The sequence below is a fragment of the Zosterops lateralis genome, assembly GCF_965231275.1.
Source record: "Zosterops lateralis genome assembly, chromosome: 23".
In the NCBI taxonomy this organism is placed as follows: Eukaryota; Metazoa; Chordata; class Aves; order Passeriformes; family Zosteropidae; genus Zosterops; species Zosterops lateralis.
The window spans coordinates 6,245,083-6,265,462 of NC_139783.1; the positions used below are offsets into that span (position 1 = coordinate 6,245,083).

The window sequence follows — 20,380 nt, forward strand, 5'->3', positions numbered from 1 at the left end:
GGGTTTCGGTGCTGATCCCGGTCTCAGTGCTGGAGATTTTTGGCCCATTTGGGTGATTTTAGGCCAAACTGGGCGGGTTTAGGCTGGGTTTTAGATCCCTTGGAGTGATTTCCAGCCTTGTAGGGTGGATTTTTCGGTCCCTTTGACTGAATTTGTGGCAGATCTGGTGGGTTTTAGGGTGGATTTTCGATCTCTTTGGATGATTTTAGCGTCGTATGGGTTGAGGTTGGTGATTTTATGATAAAATGGGCAGTTTTAGGTGGATTTTAGGTCTCCTTGGTTGAATTTAGCTCCATATGGCTGGATCTTAGGCCTGCGTGGGAGATTTAGGCCACTTTTTTTGGTTATTTTAGGCCCATATGGGTGGACTTTTGGTCTCTTTGGGTAAATTTAGGTCAAACAAAGCCCATTTTTGGTGCTTTTAGGTCCCTGTGGGTGATTTTCGGCCAAATCTGGTAGGGTTTAGGATTGATTTTAGGGCTCATTTGGTTTAATTTTAGGCCAAACCAGGTACTTCCAGGGTAGGTTTTTACATATTTCCAGGCGATTGAAGGGTGATATCAGGCCATTTTGTGGGCGTTTTAGTCGAGTTGGGGCAATTTTAGGCTCATTTGGTTTGATTTTGGACCCCTTTGGATAATTTTAACCGCATTTGTTTGATTTCAGGCCAAACCATGTGGATTTCGGGTGAATTTTAGGGCCGTTAGTGTTATTTTAATTACTTTGTGGGGATTTTGGGCCTCTTTGGGTGATTTCTGGCCAAACCTGATCGGGTTTCGAGTGGATTTTCGAGCCGTTTGGACAAATTGAGGCGCATTTTGTTGATTTTCAGCGAAACCGGGCGGTTTTAGGACCGCACGTTTCCTTGGCCACGCCCATTCCCCTCATGATTCCCGCCCTTTCCCTGACCCCGCCTCTTTCCCCTCACAGTTCCCGCCCTTTTTCTTCCTCCGCCTCATTCTATTCGTTCTCAGCTCTTCCATTGGCCCCGCCTCTTTTCCCTCTAGTCCGGCCCATCTGCTGGCGCTTTCTCTCCAGCGCATGCGCAGACTACCCAGAAGTGGCTCTCCGGGGCGCCGCCATCTTTTTTCCGGGTCTCCCGGCCCGGCTCCGGCATGTCCGAGACCTACGGTGGGGCAATGGGGGATCTATAGAGGTCTGGGGGGACCTGGGGGGTCTCTTCAGGAGATATAGTGGATGGTCTCTAAGGGGCTTAAGGGGGTCCCTAGGGGATTTAGGGCGGTCTGGGGGTCCCTAAAGGGGGTTTGGGGGTCCCTAGGGGCTCTATCGGGGTCTGGGGAGGGTCTATAGAGGGTCCGTCAGGGTCCGTAAAGGAGGTTCAGGAGTCCCTAAATGGGGTCTGGAGGTCCCTATAGGGGATTTGGGGGTGTCTCTGTGGCCTTTTGGAGGGGTTTGGGGGAGTCCATAGGGATCTGCGGGTACCTATAGCGGGTCCGGAAAGGTCTGGGGGTGTGTGGGGGTCCCTGTGGGGGATTTGGGGGGTCTGGGGGTCCCTAAAGAGGGTCTGAGGGGGCTATAAGAGATCTATGGGGGGATCTATAGAGGGTTCAGGGGGTCTGGAGTCTCTATAGGGGATCTGGGTGTCTCTATAGGGGATGTGGGGGTCTCTGTAGGAGATTTGGGGGTCTCTATGGGGGATCTGGGAGGGTCTATAGGGGATTTAGGGGGTGTCTTGAGGTCTCTTTAGGGGATTTGCGGGAGTCTGGGGGGTCTGTAGGGGCTTTGGGGTGGTCTGTGGGGATCAGGGGTGTCTATGGGGGATTTGTGGGGTCTATAGGGGCTCTATCATGGAATTTTGGGATCCTTAAGGGGAATTTTTGGGAATTTTGGGCTCTGTACAGGGAATTCTTGGAAATGAAGATGTCCAAATGGGGCAATTTGGGGTTTTCTATTGGGAATTTTTTTTGAATTTTCGGGCCTCTGTTGGGAATTTTGGGGGGAACTTTGGGTCCAACCACAGGAATTTGGGGAATTTTGGGTCCAAGCGTGGGAATTTTGGGGTCTCTAGAGGGGATTTTGGGGAATTTTGGGTCCAAATGTGGGAAGTTCTGGGAATGTTTTTCCCAGATTTCCTCTTCAAGTCCTTGGTGATCGGCAGCGCTGGCAGAAGCAAGTCCTGCCTGCTGCACCACTTCATCGAGAGCAAGTGTAGGAAATTCTGGGAATTTTCAAGGATTTCAGGAATTCTGGGATGTTGTGGGACTTTGGGGAATTTTTTGGAGATTTTGGGGGACTTTTTGTTTATTTTTGTGACTTTTTATTTTTAGGAACTTCTGGGGTAGTGTTTTTGCATTTTTAGAGTGTTTTCTGTTGGTATTTGGGGCATTTGGGGAATATGTTGGGAATTTTGAGAAATCTGAGGAGTTGGGGAGTTTTTAGGGAAATTTGGGGGGTTTTTTTTAAATATGTGCATTTTAAGAGTTTGGTTTGGGTTTTTTTCATTTTCTGGGTGATTTTTGATGGTGTTTGGGTGAATTTTTGGGAATTTGGAAAATGCTGGGTAGTCTGGAAAATTTTGGAAACATTACTGGAATTTTTGGAGGCATTTTCAGTTTTTTTTTTTTTTTTCAATTTTGAGACATTTTGAGGGTTTTTAAGGTATTTTTAAAAGTAATTTGGCTTTTTAATGCGATTTTTGCGGGATTTTTTTTTTTTTTTTGAATTTTTGGGAATTCTCTGTCCCTCCAGGCTCTGCCTCATCCTGTGGCATTTTGGGGCATTTTCTGTCATTCTCGGGCCATTTTTGGTCACTTTTGTGCCACTTCTGTGCCATTTCCTGTTATATTGGGTAATTTGGGGCAATTTTTGTCATTTTGGAGACATCTGAGGTGATTTTTGGTCACTTTTTGGGCCATTTTGTGTCATTATGAGCCATGGTTTGTAATTTCAGTGCATTTCTAGTCAGTTTTTGGGCCAGTTCTGGGTCATTTCCTGTCGCTTTTCAGGCATTTTTGGTCTCCTTGGGGGCGTTTTTGGTGACTTTTGAGCCATTTCTTGCCGGTTTCAGTCCCGGTGTCAGTCTTGGTCTCAGCACAGTCCCGGTGCCGGTCCCGGTGCCAGTGTTGGTCCCGGAGTGCTCCCAGTGCCAATCCCAGTCTCGGTCCCAGTCCCTGGGCGGTGCCAGTCTCGGTGCTGGTTCCGGTGCTGGTCTCGGTCTCAGTCCCAGTCCCAGTGCCAGTTCTGGTGCTGGTCTCAGTTCTGGTGTCAGTTCTGGTCCTGGTCCCAGTCCTGCAGCGGTGCCAGTGTCGGTTCTGGTGTCGGTTCTGGTCCCGCTCTTGGTCTCGGTGCCCGTCCCAGAGCGGTGCCACTCTCGGTGCCACTCTTGGATCCGGTGTCGGTCTCAGTCTTGGTGCTGGTGCCGGTTCTGGTGCTGATCTCGGTCTCGGTCTTGGTCCCAATCCCAGAGATTTTAGGCCCATTTGGGTAATTTTAGGCCAAACTGGGCAGGCTTAGGGTGGATTTTTGGCCCCTTTGTCTGATTATAGGCAAAATCTGGTGGGGTTTAGTCCCCTTTGAGTGATTTTAAGATAAACTGGGCAGTTTTAAGCTGGATTTTAGATCCCTTTGGATGGTTTTAGGCCAATTTTGGTGGGGTTTAGTCCTGTTGGGGTGAATTTGGTCCAAATCTGTTGGGTTTTAGGGTGGATTTTAGGTTAATTTCTTTGATTTTAGGCCAGACCAAGTATTTTCAGGGTGGAATTTACAGCCTTTTAGGAGATTTGAGAGGATTTTTGGCCACTTTGTACGGGTTTTAAAACATTTTGAAAATTTCAGGCCGCATTGGTTGGTTTTAGACGCCTTTGGATGATTTTATCCCCATTTGGTGATTATTAAGACAAACCATACAGATATAGGGTGGATTTGAAGCCACTTTGGGTGACTTTAGATTGCGTTGTGGGGATTTTTGGCGTCTTTGGGTAATTTGAGTCTGAACCTGATCTGCTTTAGGGTGGATTATAGGTCCCTTTGGACAATTTTAGGCCATTTCGAGTGATTTTCGGTCAAACCGGGCGGTTTTAGGACCGCGCGTTCCTTTGGCCCCGCCCCTTTCCCCTCATGATTCCCGCCCTGTCCCTGACCCCGCCCCTTTCCCCTCCCAGTTCCCGCCCTTTCCTTGTCCCCGCCCTCCCAGTCCGGGGCCGGGCCCGGGGGAGGAGGAGGAGGGAGGGAGGAAGAGGCGCAGCGGCCGCAGGAGCGGGAGGAGAAGACGAGCGGAGGGAGCGGCGGCTCCAGCGCTGCCTGAACTGGCGGCAGCGCCGGGATCATCGCCCCCCATCCCGCAGGTGCCCGGGGAGGGGGAGCTCGCCCCAAATATCCCGGGTTTGGGGTCCCTGCGTTTGGGGTGTTTTGGGGGGATGTTTGGAGCTCGCGGGGCTCCAAAGGCGAGGCGCAGATGCCGCTCGGGGGGACATCGTGGGGTGCCCGGGAGGTGTTTTTGGGGTGTCCCGGTGTCGGCAGAGCCCCGGCGGGGGCGGGGGGATGCGGGTCCCCCCTGGGTGGGGGTTGGGCTTCCCGGGCCGGGCCCTCCGAGCTTTGGCGGGGCCACGTGGGGAGCGCGCGGGACCGGCGGGGCCGGGGGGACACCGGGTTTGGGGAGCCCGGGAGAGCCGCGGCTTCCCTGAGCGGGACCCCAGAGAGAGGAGAGCCCCAGAAGGGCAAGGCGGGGACCCCGAGAGGGGGGGACCCCTGGGATTGCCGGGACCCCGTTGGGGGCTGGAGGGGCGGGATGGGCGGGAAAGGGGTTCAGGAGTGAGGGGGGAGCTTTTCGGGTTCCCGGGACTCCCAGCAGCTCGGGGAGGGCGGGCACCGAGCGGACGGGGGATCTCCTTCCCCTTCCCTGTGGCACGGAGGCAAATCCCATCCTCTCCTTGTCCTTCCTGCCGCAGACAAGGAGCCGAGCATGGAGAGCAGGGAGGACAAATCCCCGCGGCAGAAGCTGCTGGGAGAGGCCGTTCTGAGCGGCTCCACGGCGCAGGAACGCAACGGGGAGGAAAAGGGCCGGAGATCGGTGAGGAGGAGGGGCTGCAAAGGCCGAGGGCGAGGATGTGAGGAGGAAAGAGCCGGCCTGGGCCGGGAAGGCGGCCGGAGATGGAGGCAGAGCTCAGAGCTGGTGGTCCATGAGCAGCTTCGTGACGGGGAGAAGCCCCACAAGTGCTTGGAGTGTGGGAAGAGCTTCAGCCGGAGGTCCAGCCTGCTCCGCCACCAGAGAACCCACACTGGGGAGCGACCTCACGAGTGTGGGGAGTGTGGGAAGAGCTTCAGCCAGAAATCCCTCCTAATCCACCACCAAAGGATCCACACTGGGGAACGACCCTATGAGTGTGGGGAATGTGGGAAGAGGTTCAGAGCGCGCTCCCACCTGATCTGTCACCAGAGGACTCACACAGGGGAACGACCCTATGAGTGTGGAGAATGTGGGAAGACGTTTCAGTACATCTCCCATCAGATCTGTCACCAGATGATTCACACTGGTGAGAGGCCCTACGAGTGTCGGGAGTGTGGGAAGAGCTTCAAGTCGAGCTCCGAACTGATAAAACACCAGATGATCCACACTGGGGATCGGCCCTTCGAGTGTCGGGAATGTGGGAAGAGCTTCAGGCAGAGCTCTGCCCTTACTGCCCACCAGAGGATCCACACCGGGGAGAGGCCCTATGAGTGTGATAAATGCAGCAAGAGGTTTCAGAGCAGCTCAGATCTCCTTAGGCATCAGCAGACACACACAGATGAGAGGCCCTTCCACTGTCCCGACTGTGGGAAGGGCTTCAAGCAGAACTCCACACTCAAGAGGCACCGGCGCATCCACACTGGGGAGAGGCCCTACGAGTGTGATAAATGCAGGAAGAGGTTTCAGTTCACCTCCAGTCTCCTTCTGCACCAGCGCACACACAGCGAGGAGAGGCCTTTCCGCTGCAGCGACTGTGGGAAGGGCTTCAAGCAGAACTCTAGTCTCGAGAAGCACCGGCGCATCCACACCGGGGAGAGGCCCCACAAGTGTGAGGAATGTGGGATGAGCTTCAGCCAGAGCTCCAACCTGATCTGCCACCTGAGGACCCACACGGGGGAACGGCCCTACAAGTGTGAGGAATGTGGGATGAGCTTCAGCCAGAGCTCCAACCTGATCTGCCACCTGAGGACCCACACGGGGGAACGGCCCTACAGGTGTGGGGAATGTGAGAAAAGCTTCAGGCAGAGAAAACACCTCATCCAGCACCAGAACATCCACACTGGAGAAAGGCCGTACAAGTGTGGGGAATGTGGGAAGGGCTTCAGGCACGGAGCCAACCTGATTGTCCACCAAAAGATCCACACCGGGGACAGGCCCTATGAGTGTGATAAATGCAGGAAGAGGTTTCCCACCAGCTCTCACCTCCTCCTGCACCAGCGGATGCACACAGAGGATTGGCCCTTCCGCTGCCCCGACTGCGGGAAGGGTTTCATGCACAACTCCCACCTCATCCAGCACCGGCGCATCCACACCGGGGAGAGGCCCTACAAGTGTCCCCAGTGTGGGAAGAGCTTCTCCAGGAGCTCTGCCTTGACAAGACATCAACGGAGCCATCGGTAGGGGAAGCCCTGCGAGTACCCCCAGTGCAGGAAGAGCTTCGTGCTCTGCTCCAGCTCCATCCCCCCGGAGGAGCCACGTTGGGCAGAGCCCTGGTGACCCACATTCCCTGGGATCCATGATGGGAAGACAACTGGCTGTTTATCCTTTTGTTTTTGCCTTAATGTTTTTCTAACATCTTCATCCCTTGTAAACAGCCAAAACACAGTTGGAAAGAAAGAAATTGATCAAATATGTCTAAAGTCCTACTGTTTCACAGTATTTTTTGGTGAATTTAGGATTTGGGGCATATTCTGGAGGATTTGTGTGTTTTGGGGGGATTTTGGGCAGCATTCTCCCTCTCTTTGCACTCCAAAATGCAGGAGGGATTGGACTGTAACTCCAAAACCGCTCCAATTCCATTGAGAACAACTCAATCTTGCCCCAAAGGGCCTCAATCCCACCTCAAAATGACTGGTTCTCATCTCAGATAAACTCAATCCCATGCCAATTTTACTCAATTCCCCAGCCACCAGGGTGAGATAGGACTGGAAGGAGATCAGGAGGGGTGGGATCCAAATTTGGAGTGATGGGATGGGGATTGTGTGGGGCAGGGTGGGTGGGATGTATTTTGATAGTAAATCAAACTTGGAGAGTTCTTGATTTGTGCCCCATTCATTTCCAGTCAGTTGCAGTTCTGTTTTCAGAGTGCCACCTTCTCAGCTGATTGTCTTTGTGTCCTCCTTTCTCTCCTGCCTCTCTCTCTGCTCTCTTTGTCTCTCAGTGTCTCTCCCTTGAGCCAGGGCAGCTCCCACCCAAGACCCTGCCCTGACTGAATTCCCACTGCAGGAGCTCCAACAGGGATGGATGGAGTTCTGGGGGCTGGCAGTGAAATGTGACTGTAGGATCTTGCTGCCCTTGGCTTTGGGCCCCTTCTCCAGAGCTTTGCCTTCAAGGGCAGGAAGATCTTTTCCTGTCTGGGAACTGGAATTCCAGAGCCTTGGAGTGTGTGCCATGCAGGACCATCCAGAGTGGGATCCTGCGGACTGGGATCACATGGACTGGGATTTCACAGGCTCGGACCATCTGGATCAGAACCACAGAGACTGGGATCATACAGACCGGGATCACCTGGACCGGGATGGCTGCGGCGGAACGATGCGAACCGAGGCGGTCCCGCCCGGCCCAGGGGAACCTCCCAGTCCCTCCCAGTCCCGGCCGGGGCCGCAGCCAAAAGTGCCCGGAGCGACCGTGGAGCCGATCCCGGAGCGATTCCGGGTCCGATCCCCGTCCCGGTGCCGGGCTCGGTCTCAGTCTCGCTCTCGGATCGGCGCCAGTCTCGGTGCTGGTTCCGGTGCCGGGCTCGGTCTCAGTCCCGGAGCGCTCCCGGTCTCGGTTCTGGCCGCGGTGCTGGAGCGTTCCGGTGCTGGTGCCGGTTCCGAAGCGCTCCCGGTGCCGGTGTCGATCGTAGCGTCAGTCTTGGTCCTGGTTCCAGTTCTGGTGCTGGTTTTGGTCTCGGTCTCGGTCCCAGTGCCGGGGCCTGTGCGGGGCCGCTGTTGGTTCCGGTGTCGGTCTCAGTCTTGGTGCGGGTTCCGGTTCTGGTGCTGATCTTGTCTCGGTCTCGGTCTTGGTCTCGGTCCCGGAGGTTTAAGGCCCATTTTGGTGTTTTTAATTCAAACCGGGCCCTTTTAGGACCGCGCGTTTTCCCGGCCGCGCCCACTTTCCCTCCTCATTCCTTCCCTGTCCCTGACCCCGCCCCTTTCCCCTCTCAGTTCCCGCCTTTCCCTGACCCCGCCTCATTCCATTCGTTCTCCGCCGTTTAATTGGCTACGCCTCTTTTCCCTTGAATTCCGCCCCTCTACTGGCGCGATTTCTCCTGCGCATGCGCAGATTACCCAGCAGTGCCTTTCCCGGGGCGCCGCCTTCTTTTCTCCCGGTCTCCCGGCCCGGCTCCGGCATGTCCGAGACCTACGGTGGGGCAATGGGGGATCTATAGGGGTCTGTAGGGGTCTGAGAGGACTTGGAAGTTTCCTTATGGGATTTGGTGGGGGGTCTGTAGGAGATTTGGGGCGGTCTATAGGGGATTTAGGGCGCTCTGGGGGTCCCTAAAGGGGGCTGTGGGGGTATAGGGGCTCTATCGGGGTCTGGGGGGTCTATCGAGGGTCCAGAGAGGTCCGTAAAGGGCGTCCGGGCGTCCCTAAATGGGGTCTGGGTGATATAGGGGATTTGTGGGAGTCTGGGTTGCCTTTTGGGGGGTTGAGGGAGTCCACAGGGGATCTGTAGGGGTCTGCGGGAGCCTATAGCGGGTCCGGAGAGGTCTGGGGGTGTCTGTGGGTCCCTATGGGGGATTTGGGGGGTCTGGGGGGGTCCGTAGGTCTCCAAATGAGGTCTGAGGGGATCTATGGGGGATCTATAGTGGGGCCTGGGAGACCCTATAGGGGATCTGGGGTTCTCTATATGGGATTTAAGGGGGTCTGGGGGGGGGGGTCTTGGCATCTCTATGGTGGAATTTTGAGGTCCTTAAATGAATTTTTTGGGAATTCTTGGTTCTGTGCGGTGCGGCTAAATCTTGGAAATTTGGGGTCCAAATTGTTCAGTTTTGGGTGTTCTGTTGGGAAATTTCTGCCTGCTGCACCACTTAATCAGAAGGAAGTGTAGGAATTTCTGGGAATTTTCAAGGATTTCGAGAGTTCTGGGGTGTTGCGGGACTTCTGGGAGTTTTTTGGGGGGATTTTGGAGGACTCTTTGGATATTTTCAGGGATTTTTAAAGTATTTTTAGGAACTTTTGGGGTGACGTTTCTGCATTTTTAGAGTGTTTTCTGTTGTTATCTGGGGGCTTTGGTGAATATTTTTGGAATTTTGAGGATCTGAGGAGTAGGGGAGTTTTAGGGAGTTTTAAGGAGTTTTGGGAGATTTAAAAAAATATTGCTGGGCATTTTAAGGGTTTGGGGTTGGTTTTTTTTTATTTTCTTAGTGTTTTTTGTTGGTATTTGGGGGATTTTTTTATTTTTGGGGAATTTGGGAAATTCGGGGTAGTGTGGAAAATTTTTGAAACGTTAGAGATTTTGGAGGCATTTTCAGTTTTTTTTTTTTCCTTTGAGGCATTTTTAAGGCTTTTTTCAGGTATTTTTAAAATTAATTTGGTGTTTTAATGTGATTTTTGGGGGATTTTTTTTTTAATTTTTGGGAATTCTGTGTCCCTCCAGACTCTTCCTCATCCTGTGGCATTTTGGGGCATTTTCTGTCATTCTTGGGCCATTTTTGGTCACTTTTGTGCCACTTCTGTGCCATTTCCTGTTATATTGGGTAATTTGGGGCAATTTTTGTCATTTTGGAGACATCTGAGGTGATTTTTGGTCACTTTTTGGGCCATTTTGTGTCATTATGAGCCATGGTTTGTAATTTCGGGTGTGTAGAAACATTCGCGACTTACAGGGACAAGGTACTCTGCAAACCTGAGATATTCTAGAATATGTGGTTTTATTGCAAGGGTCGTGGGTAGAAAGGGCCTTCCCTTCAGCCACCAGCCTGGGCTGAAGGGAAGTCCCAGAGAGAGAACGAGAGAGAGCAAGAGGGTCAGCTGGCAAGAGGAGGGGAGAGAGCTAGAGCAAGTTGGCAGGGATCAGAGTGCAGGGGGAAGAGAGCAGAGGTAAGAGCAGGGAAAGGAGAGCGAGGTCCAGAGAGAGAGAGCGAAGAGGAAAGCCAAGAGAACAGGGACCAGAGAGAGTGAAGAGGGTGAAGAGAGAAGAAGAGAAGAGAGCGAGGTCCTGGTTACAATACATTATATCTCCTTTTGTGATGAATATTCTAATTTACAGTGACCAACCAATACAAGACACAAAATCTTATAAAATCTACATACAGCCTATAAGAACTACTACATTACCATGTGTTATATTTTAAACTCTAAAAACTACTCTTTAGACTTTTCTGTTTTGCTACATTGACCTTTGGATCCCTTAGCCAGCAGAAAGGTCTTGTTCAATCACAAGGGATTCTCCTTCAGCTGGCTAGGCTATTGTCTTTAGGTTATATAGTAACTAAGACTCGGTATCCTACAACTCAAAGTAAGCTTCCATTTCTATCTCGACTATAGGTTTCACATTTTCAGAATCTTTTGCCAAGCAATCATATTTATAAGGTTTCCCTGATTAATCTTTCCCAACAGAGTGCATTTCTAGTCAGTTTTTGGGCCAGTTCTGAGTAATTTCCTGTCGCTTTTCAGGCATTTTTGGTCTCCTTGGGGGCGTTTTTGGTGACTTTTGAGCCATTTCTTGCCGGTTTCAGTCCCGGTGTCAGTCTTGGTCTCAGCACAGTCCCGGTGCCAGTCCCGGTGCCAGTGTTGGTCCCGGAGTGCTCCCAGTGCCAATCCCAGTCTCGGTCCCAGTCCCTGGGCGGTGCCAGTCTCGGTGCTGGTTCCGGTGCTGGTCTCGGTCTCAGTCCAAGTCCCAGTGCCAGTTCTGGTGCTGGTCTCAGTTCTGGTGTCAGTTCTGGTCCTGGTCCCAGTCCTGCAGCGGTGCCGGTGTCGGTTCTGGTGTCGGTTCTGGTCCCGCTCTTGGTCTCGGTGCCCGTCCCAGAGCGGTGCCACTCTCGGTGCCACTCTTGGATCCGGTGTCGGTCTCAGTCTTGGTGCTGGTGCCGGTTCTGGTGCTGATCTCGGTCTCGGTCTTGGTCCCAATCCCAGAGATTTTAGGCCCATTTGGGTAATTTTTGGTCAGACTGGGCAGGGTTAGGGTGGATTTTTGGCCCCTTTGTCTGATTATAGGCAAAATCTGGTGGGGTTTAGTCCCCTTTGAGTGATTTTAAGATAAACTGGGCAGTTTTAAGCTGGATTTTAGATCCCTTTGGATGGTTTTAGGCCAATTTTGGTGGGGTTTAGTCCTGTTGGGGTGAATTTGGTCCAAATCTGTTGGGTTTTAGGGTGGATTTTAGGTAAATTTCTTTGATTTTAGGCCAGACCAAGTATTTTCAGGGTGGAATTTACAGCCTTTTAGGAGATTTGAGAGGATTTTTGGCCACTTTGTACGGGTTTTAAACCACTTTTGGAAATTTCAGGCCGCATTGGTTGGTTTTAGACCCCTTTGGATGATTTTATCCCCATTTGGTGATTATTAAGACAAACCATACAGATATAGGGTGGATTTGAGGCCACTTTGGGTGACTTTAGATTGCGTTGTGGGGATTTTTGGCGTCTTTGGGTAATTTGAGTCTGAACCTGATCTGCTTTAGGGTGGATTATAGGTCCCTTTGGACAATTTTAGGCCATTTCGAGTGATTTTCGGTCAAACCGGGCGGTTTTAGGACCGCGCGATCCTTTGGCCCCGCCCATTTCCCCTCATGATTCCCGCCCTGTCCCTGACCCCGCCCCTTTCCCCTCCCAGTTCCCGCCCTTTCCTTGTCCCCGCCCTCCCAGTCCGGGGCCGGGCCCGGGGGAGGAGGAGGAGGGAGGGAGGAAGAGGCGCAGCGGCCGCAGGAGCGGGAGGAGAAGACGAGCGGAGGGAGCGGCGGCTCCAGCGCTGCCTGAACTGGCGGCAGCGCCGGGATCATCGCCCCCCATCCCGCAGGTGCCCGGGGAGGGGGAGCTCGCCCCAAATATCCCGGGTTTGGGGTCCCTGCGTTTGGGGTGTTTTGGGGGGATGTTTGGAGCTCGCGGGGCTCCAAAGGCGAGGCGCAGATGCCGCTCGGGGGGACATCGGGGGGTGCCCGGGAGGTGTTTTTGGGGTGTCCCGGTGTCGGCAGAGCCCCGGCGGGGGCAGGGGGATGCGGGTCCCCCTTGGGTGGGGGTTGGGCTTCCCGGGCCGGGCCCTCCGAGCTCTGGCGGGGCCACGTGGGGAGCGCGCGGGACCGGCGGGGCCGGGGGGACACCGGGTTTGGGGAGCCCGGGAGAGCCGCGGCTTCCCTGAGCGGGACCCCAGAGAGAGGAGAGCCCCAGAAGGGCAAGGCGGGGACCCCGAGAAGGGGGGACCCCTGGGATTGCCGGGACGCCCTTGGGGGCTGGCGGGGCGGGAAAGGGGTTCGAGGGTCCTGCTAGCCCGTGGTTCCAGTATTCTCGGCATTCCCAGTATGAACCTGGTTACTTCCCCTCACTCTCTCCTGATCCGTGTTGGTCCCAGTATGAGTCCAGTCATTCCCAGTTATTCCCTGTTATGATGCAGTTTGCCCCCAGCATGGTCCTGTGAAAAACAAGGTTCACTTTTTTGGTAAATTTTAAGAAATAGGTTTAATTAAAAAAAAAAAAAAAAAAATTAGGAGGTAGAAAAAAAAGCAAAGTACAGCTGGCCTGGTGATTTGGCATTCAGCCAACTCCACACTTTGCTATGTCAGAGACATTCTTTAAATACCCTTGCATTAGTTTGTGCATATTCATATTCTTCCATTAACTAAGTTTCCATATTTTAGGAACTGTTTTGTGTGGTCCCTCCTTGGTTCCGCCTTTGTAGAGCACACGTGTTTCGTGGCTGTGTCTTCATTATCGCCTCCAGCTTGGGCCTTGGTCCATCCTTTCTTCAGATGGGAGATGCTGATAGTTGGTGTATCGGTAGCCGAGTCTTCTTTACATGTTCATTGGATGTTATCTTGACTAAATAGACTGTTTAAGCATACTTACATCAACTATTACCACTATGCCTAATTTTCTTTACTAATAGCAGAAATAGGAAACTTATATTCTTACCGGAATGTTATTAATCATATAGCACACATCTTGCAAAAAGCCAACTTTATAATATACATTTATAACAGTCCCAATTGCTCCCATTTCCTCCTACTTTTGTCCTGTGTCTTTCCAGTTCTCCCAGTTGCCCCTAGCATAGTCCTAGTCACTCACAGGATGATCCCAGTTTCTCCCAGCAGAGCCCCAGTCATTCACACTTGGTCCCAGTTGCCTCCAGCGTGGTCCCAGTTCCCCCCCACACTTTCTCCCAGTTTGGTACCAGTCAGCACTTGCATGGTCTCAGACACTCCCAGTATATCCCAGTTGCCCTGAACATTCTCATAATCGTTCCCAGGCACTCGCAGTTACCTCAGCGTGGTTCACTTGCCCCCAGTGTAGATCCAGTCACTCCCAGTGTCCTATGGCATGGTCCCAGTTATTCCCAGGATGGTCCTAGCTGTTCCCAGTGTTGTTCCAGTCTCCCCAGTATTGTTCCAGACACTCCCAGTATAACCTAGTAGCAATCAGCATGCTCATGGTCATTCCCAGTCACTCCCAGTTGCCCCAGTAAGGCTCCAGTTCCCTCAGAATGATGCCAGTCTTTCCCAGTTACTCCCAGTTACCTCCAGCATGATCCCAGTTTCTGGCAGTTGCCCAAAATATAGTCCCAGTTGCTCCCAGTATGATCCCAGATGGTATCTCAGTCCCCTCTGCTTGGTCCCAGTAGCTTCCAGTTGATTCCAGTTGCTCCCAATGTGTCCGCATTTTCCTCCCCATATGGGCCCAGTAACCCCCAGTCAGGATCCATTCATACCCAGTGTAATCCCAGTGGCTCCCAGGATCATCCCAGCAGGACCCGTAGTCACTCCCAGGATGGTTCCAGTCGATGCCAGCACCTTCCAGTCACTCCCAGTATGATCCCAGTCAGTTCCAATAGGATCCCAGTATCACCCCGACATGGGCACAGCTGCTCCCATTATCCTCCAGTGTGGGCCCAGCCAGTTGCTCCCATTTACCCCCACTATAGTTTCAATCTCTCCCAGTATATCCCAGCTGCTGCCAGCATGTTCCCAGTCACTCCCAGTTGCCCAGAGATGCTTCCAGCCTGATCCCAGTTGCTCATAAACACTCCCAGTCACTCTCAGTGCAGTCCCAGTTGCTGCCAGTATGATCCCAGTCCCCCCAGCATGGCCCAGCTGCTTCCACTGTGATCCCAGTAGGATCCCAGTTGTCCCCAGCATGGTTCCAGTTGCTCCCTGTTGCTCCCAGTGTGATCCAAGTTGCACTCAGTTGCCCCTGGTACAGTCCCAGTCAGTCCTTAGGTGATCCCAGTCCCTCCCAGCATGGTCCCAGTCATGTCCAGGTTCCCCAGTGCAGACCCAGCCACCCCCAGTTGCCCCCAGAGTGGTTCCAGGTTCCCCCCAGCATGGTCCCAGTTGTTCCTAGTGTAGTTCCAGTCACACCAGTATGGTCGCAGACCCTGCCAGTATACCCCAGTTGCCCTCAGCATGCTTGTAGTCATTCCCAGTCACTCCCAGCTGGCCCAGTAAGGTTCCAGTGACCCCAGTACAGCCCAGTCACTCCCAGTGATGGCACTCCTGGCATCCCCCAGCCCTCTCTGCATTCCCCCATCCCGGATCTCCCGAGAGGAGCCCCAAGGGCTGGAAGTCCCCAGCCAGGATCCCCAGCAAGGCCCAGTGTGGATCTGCAGCCCCCAGTTTTCCCAGTTTCCCTCTCCTTTTCCCCAGTCTGGATTCCTCCGCCCCCAGCGGGTGGGAGCAGCCGAGAGCCCCGCGCTGCCCATCCCGACCTGTCCCGGCTCCATCCCCGCTCCTCCCGCGGGCTGCCAGGGCTTGGGGAACGGGGCATCCGGGGTGTGCCTGCTCCTGGGGGAGGAGGAGGAGGGGTAGAAATGGAGGGATGAAGAAGGAGCAGGAGAAGGGATGGAAGTAGGAAAAGGAGGTGGGATTAGGGAGGAGGAAGAGAAGGGCTGGAAGAGGGGGAGTGGGAGGAAGAAGAAGGGGGTGGACAAAGCAAGATAAAGAATAGGAGAAGGAACCACGAGGTCAAGCCTGTCCCTCATCCCCCTATCCCACAGGTGTCCGGGGAGGGGGAGCTCAGCCCAGATATCCTGTGGGTCCCTGAGTTATTTTTTGTGTTTTTGTGGGGGAGTATGTTTTGAGAATGAAGAACTCCAAAGCTGAGTGGAAAATCCCCCCTGGGGGGACTTCAGGGATGTTCCAGTGGCAGCTGCCAGCAGAGGCAGCCTGGAAGAGCAGAGCCCTGTGTCCCCCAGGACCCCCAATTGGGGAGCCCAGAGAGGGGAGAGCGCTGCGATTCGTGAGACCCTCAACAGCCTGGAGAGGGGCAGGGGGGGACTCCTTGGACCCCGTGCAGCCAAAGCAGAGAATAAGGGGAGAAGGGACCCCAGGACCTCAAAATCCCCCAGCATCCCTAAATGGGCAGATGGAAAATGGGGGAGCTTTTTGGGTTCCTGGGACTCCCAGCAGCCTGGGGAGGGTGGGGGACAGAGTAGACGGGGGACCCCCAATACAAGCCTGACCCCCAGCAGCTGAGACAGGGGGACCCCCTGAACACCAAAGGGGAGAGACCAGAGACAGGGAACTCCTGGGAGTCTTTTCAGGGCTGAATCTTGGTGTTTGGGAGGTTTTTATGGAGCCCGGGTGCCTGGTGAATTCTAGAGATGGACTTGGGCTGAGGTACCTTCAAACTCAACGTGCTCATCCCTTATTTTTTCCCAAACCAGGATTTCCCATTCACAACCCTTGGCCGGACAGAGAAGGAGACTGTGAGAAAGAGGAAGATGCCCCAGGACACCCAGGTGGGTGAGCAGGAAGTCAGTGCCCCTTTCCCCCTTTCTCCTGCTCCATCTCCCAGCCCAGCCTGGCCCTGGCTGCAGGACAGCCCCACTGCTGACACCGTCCTGCTGGGGACACACTGGGGGATCTCCTTCCCCTTCCCTCTGGCACGGAAGCAAATCCCATCCTCTCCTTGTCCTTCCTCCCCCAGACAAGGAGCTGAGCCTGGAGACCAGGGAGGACAAATCCCTGGGGCAGAACTTCATGGGAGAGGCCGTTCTGAGCGGCTCCACGGCGCAGGAATGGAACGGGGCTGAAACACCCACCCTGTGTGCGGAAGGCGGCCAGAGATGGAGCCAGAGCTCAGAGCTGGTGGTCCATGAGCAGCTCCATGATGGGGAGAAGCCCCACAAGTGCTTGGGGTGTGAGAAGAGCTTCACCTGGCGGTGCCACCTGCTCCGCCACCAGAGGATTCACACGGATGAACGGCCCTATGAGTGTGGGGAATGTGGGAAGAGCTTCAGGAAGAGCTGCCAGCTGACTGCCCACCAGATGATCCACACTGGGGAGAGGCCCTATGAGTGTGGGGAATGTGGGAAGCGCTTCAGCCAGAGGCCCAGCCTGGTCAGCCACCAGAGGACCCACACTGGAGAGAAACCCTACAAGTGTGGGGAATGTGGGAAGAGCTTCAGCCAGCGGTCCTGCCTGATCAGCCACCAGAGGATCCACACAGGGGAACGGCCCTACGAGTGTGGGGAATGTGGGAAAGGCTTCAGAGACAGATCCACCCTGTTTGAGCATCAGAACATCCACACTGGGGAAAGGCCATACCAGTGTGGGGAGTGTGGGAAGGGCTTCAGGCAGAAAGCCAGCCTGAAGTTCCACCAAAAGATCCACAGTGGGGAGAGGCCCTACAAGTGTTCCCAGTGTGGGAAGGGGTTTTTGACCAGCACCCAGCTCCTTCTACATCAGCAGACACACTCAGGGGAGAGGCCCTTCCACTGCCCCGACTGTGGGAAGGGCTTCAGCTCCAACTCCACCCTCATCATCCACCGGCGCATCCACACTGGAGAGAGGCCCTACGAGTGTGATAAATGCAGGAAGAGGTTTCAGACCAGCTCCAGTCTCCTCCTACACCAGCGCACACACACCGAGGAGAGGCCTTTCCGCTGCCCCCACTGCAGGACCGGCTTCAAGGAGAACTCCAACCTTGTGAGGCACCTGCGTGTCCATACAGGGGAGAGGCCCCACAAGTGTGAGGAATGTGGGGTGAGCTTCAGCCAGAGCTCCAACCTGATCCGCCACCAGAGGATCCACACTGGGGAAAGGCCCTACGAGTGTGGGGAATGTGGGAAGAGCTTCAGAGAGAAAGCCACCCTGATTGAGCACCAGAACATCCACACTGGGGAAAGGCCATACAAGTGTGGAGAATGTGGGCAGGGCTTTAGTCACAGAGCCAGGCTGAGCTTGCACCAAAAGATCCACACTGGGGAGCGGCCCTACAAGTGTGATAAATGCGGGAAGAGGTTTCCGTTCACCTCCAGTCTGCTCAAACACCAGCGCATGCACACAGTGGAGAGGCCTCTCTGCTGCCCTGACTGTGGGAAGGGCTTCAGGCAGAGCTCCACCCTCATCAGGCATCAGCGCATCCATACGGGGGAGAGGCCCTATGAGTGCAGGGAATGTGGGAAGAGCTTCTCCAGGAGCTCTCACTTGACCCAACATCAACAGAAACACCAGTAGGGAAGCCCTACAAGTGCCCCCAGTGTGGGAAGAGCTTCGTGCACTGCTCCGGCTCCATCCCCACTGGAGGAGCCACTTTGGGCAGAGCCCTGGTGACGCACGTTCCCTGTAATCCGTATTGGGAAGACACCTGGCTGGTTATGCTTTGGATTTGCCCTTAGTTTTTTTTCTCGTCTCCCTCCCCCTAAGCCAAGAGGGATTGATCTGTCACCTCAAAACCACTCCAATCCCACTGAAAACTATTCAATCTTACCCCAAAAGGGCTCAATCCCACCTCAAAATGGCTTGTTCCCACCTCAGATGAAGCCAATCCCCTGCCAAACTTAATTCCACAGCCACCAGGGAGAGATGGGGTTGGAAGAAGATTGAGAGAAGTGAGATCCAAATTTGGAGCGGTGGGATGGGGAATTGTGTGTGGCTGGGTGGGTGGGATGTATTTTGATAGTAAATCAAACTTGGAGAGTTCTTGATTTGTGCCCCATTCATTTCCAGTCAGCTGCAGTTCTGTTTTCAGAGTGCCACCTTCTCAGCTGACTGTGTTTGTGTCCTCCTTTCTCTCCTGCCTCTCTCTCTGCTCTCTTTGTCTCTCAGTGTCTCCCTTGAGCCAGGGCAGCTCCCACCCAAGACCCTGCCCTGACTGAATTCCCACTGCAGGCGCTCCAACAGGCATGGATGGAGTTCTGGGGGCTGGCAGTGAAATGTGACTGTAGGATCTTGCTGCCCTTGGCTTTGGGCCCCTTCTCCAGAGCTTTGCCTTCAAGGGCAGGAAGATCTTTTCCTGTCTGGGAAGTGGAATTCCAGAGCCTTGGAGAGTGTGCCATGCAGGACCATCCAGAGTGGGATCATGTCAATTTGGGTGTGTCTTCGGGGAGATGGGAAGGGGGTTTCTTGGATTTAGGGGCTATTTATGTGTCAGGGAGTGGTTGGGATGAAACAGGCCAGAAGCTGTTGGGTGGTTTGAGGGGTCTGGGAGAGGGTTTTGATGCAGTTGTGATCCCCCCAGACCCCCAAAGCTGCTAACAGACCCCACCCCCCAAGATGCTGCTGGTTTTTGGAGGCTCCATGTTTGGGTTCATCCTCCTGGTGCTGCAGGAGAAGGTGAAAGGGAGTCCCCAGGGTCTGTGTGTGTCCCCCCAGAGTGTGTGTGACCCCCTGTCCTGGGTTGTCGTTTAAGATGTACACAAATTATTTATTCTATCACCATCTTCATGAATTGTTGAAACCAGGTGGGGCAGTGTTCTTCCCAGGCCCCCTTCCCTTGGGCTGTCTTCTACTAATGGTCCATCAATGCCTTGCCCATGACTCACAGGTAACTCCCTTCAGGAGCTATCTGTGTTTAATGGGCCATCAAGGACCCATTTCATGACTCATCATCCCATTGTGAGATGCTCTGCCCAGGGGGAGGAGCCAAGCATTCCCACTTGGATATAATCTGGAATTTGGGACAGTACAAGCAGCCCTTACCCACTGGATTCCCAGAGGACCAGAGCTACCAGACCTTTCTACAGGATCACTGCTTCAAGAAGACCACTTCATCTGGACTGCTTCCAACACCTTGCTCAGGTTGTATTCTGACTCTCTCAGTGGTTTTTTTGTATTATTGCATTTATTTTATTTTACCTTTATTCTTAGTAGATTGTATTTCTGACTTGGAGCCTGTCACTCGTTTTCACTTGTTTTGCTTTCAAACTACGACACCCCCTCTCTCCTGCTCCATCTCCCAGCTCACCCTGGCCCCTGGCCACAGGACAACCCTGTGGCTGACACCATCCTGCTGGGGGGGGGGGGGGGAGTCGCACTGGGGGATCTCCTTCCCCTTCCCTGTGGCACGGAGGTAAATCCCATCCTCTCCTTGTCCTTCCTCCCCCAGACAAGGACCTGAGCATGGAAACCAGGGAGGACAAATCCCTGTGGCAGAACCTTGTGGGAGAGGCCGTTCTGAGCCACTCCACGACGCAGGAATCCAACAGGGAGGAAAATGCCCAGAGATCTCTCACAAGAAGGGGCTGCAAACAAAGCTGGGCCAGTTAGAGAGGTTGGTAATGACTCTGGGATAACATATTTGAGAAGAAAATCAAAACAAAGGGCACACAGTTTTTCCTCCAGTCGGAGAAGGGGAGGCGGTGAGAACAGGTGAGGGAAAACAACATGGAGACATCAAGGTCAGTGGAGAAGGAGGAGCAGGAGGTGCTCCAGGCACCGGAGTTGAGATTCCTCTGCAGGCCATGGTGGAGCAGCTGTGCCTCTGCAGCCCATGGGGATCCACAGGGAATGCAGAGATCCACCTGCAGCCCATGGGCGAGGTGCTCATGCCAGAGCAGGTGGATGGCTGGAGGAGGCTGTGATATAATGGGAGACCTGGTGGAGAGAGGGGCTGCTGCTCCCAGGCTGGAGCAGCCTGTCCTTGGAGGACTGCATGGGAAGAGAGACCCACATTTCAGCAGTTCTGGAAGAACTGTTTGCCTGTGGAGGGGAATTCACGTTGCAGCAGGTGCAGTAGGACTGCTGCTCATGGGAGTGGACCCATGTGGAGAAGTTCACAGAGAACTGTCTCCCACGGGAGGGACCTCACGGTCTCACAGGGGAAGCACTCCTCTCCCAGA

The 20,380-nt window shown here is 54.0% G+C and overlaps 2 protein-coding genes and 1 pseudogene across 5 annotated transcripts in view; 2 read left to right on the forward strand and 1 right to left on the reverse strand.

The window, feature by feature from the left end:
- Nucleotides 1–20,380, reverse strand: part of LOC310918360 (olfactory receptor 14J1-like) — a 537,521-nt pseudogene that overhangs the window by 127,462 nt on the left and 389,679 nt on the right. The gene's annotated exons all lie outside the window — the stretch shown is intronic.
- Nucleotides 1,100–6,957, forward strand: LOC310918274 (uncharacterized protein). The gene is made up of 2 exons (XM_083877129.1): nt 1,100–1,131; nt 4,908–6,957. The coding sequence occupies exons 1-2, from the start codon at nt 1,116–1,118 to the stop codon at nt 6,584–6,586; spliced, it is 1,695 nt and encodes a 564-aa protein (XP_083733255.1). The 5' UTR covers nt 1,100–1,115; the 3' UTR covers nt 6,587–6,957.
- On the forward strand, nt 8,473–18,233 carry LOC310918351 (uncharacterized protein). 3 transcript variants are annotated; one of them, XM_083877203.1, is made up of 4 exons: nt 8,473–8,535; nt 11,945–12,127; nt 15,983–16,057; nt 16,246–18,233. In XM_083877203.1, exon 4 carries the CDS (start codon nt 16,299–16,301, stop codon nt 17,775–17,777), a length of 1,479 nt encoding a protein of 492 aa, XP_083733329.1. In that variant the 5' UTR covers nt 8,473–8,535; nt 11,945–12,127; nt 15,983–16,057; nt 16,246–16,298; the 3' UTR covers nt 17,778–18,233. The 3 variants fall into 3 exon arrangements, with proteins under 3 accessions (XP_083733329.1, XP_083733328.1, XP_083733327.1); XM_083877202.1 differs by lacking the exon at nt 11,945–12,127 and having other exon boundaries at nt 8,479–8,535; nt 16,246–18,232; XM_083877201.1 differs by lacking the exons at nt 8,473–8,535; nt 11,945–12,127 and having other exon boundaries at nt 15,208–16,057; nt 16,246–18,231.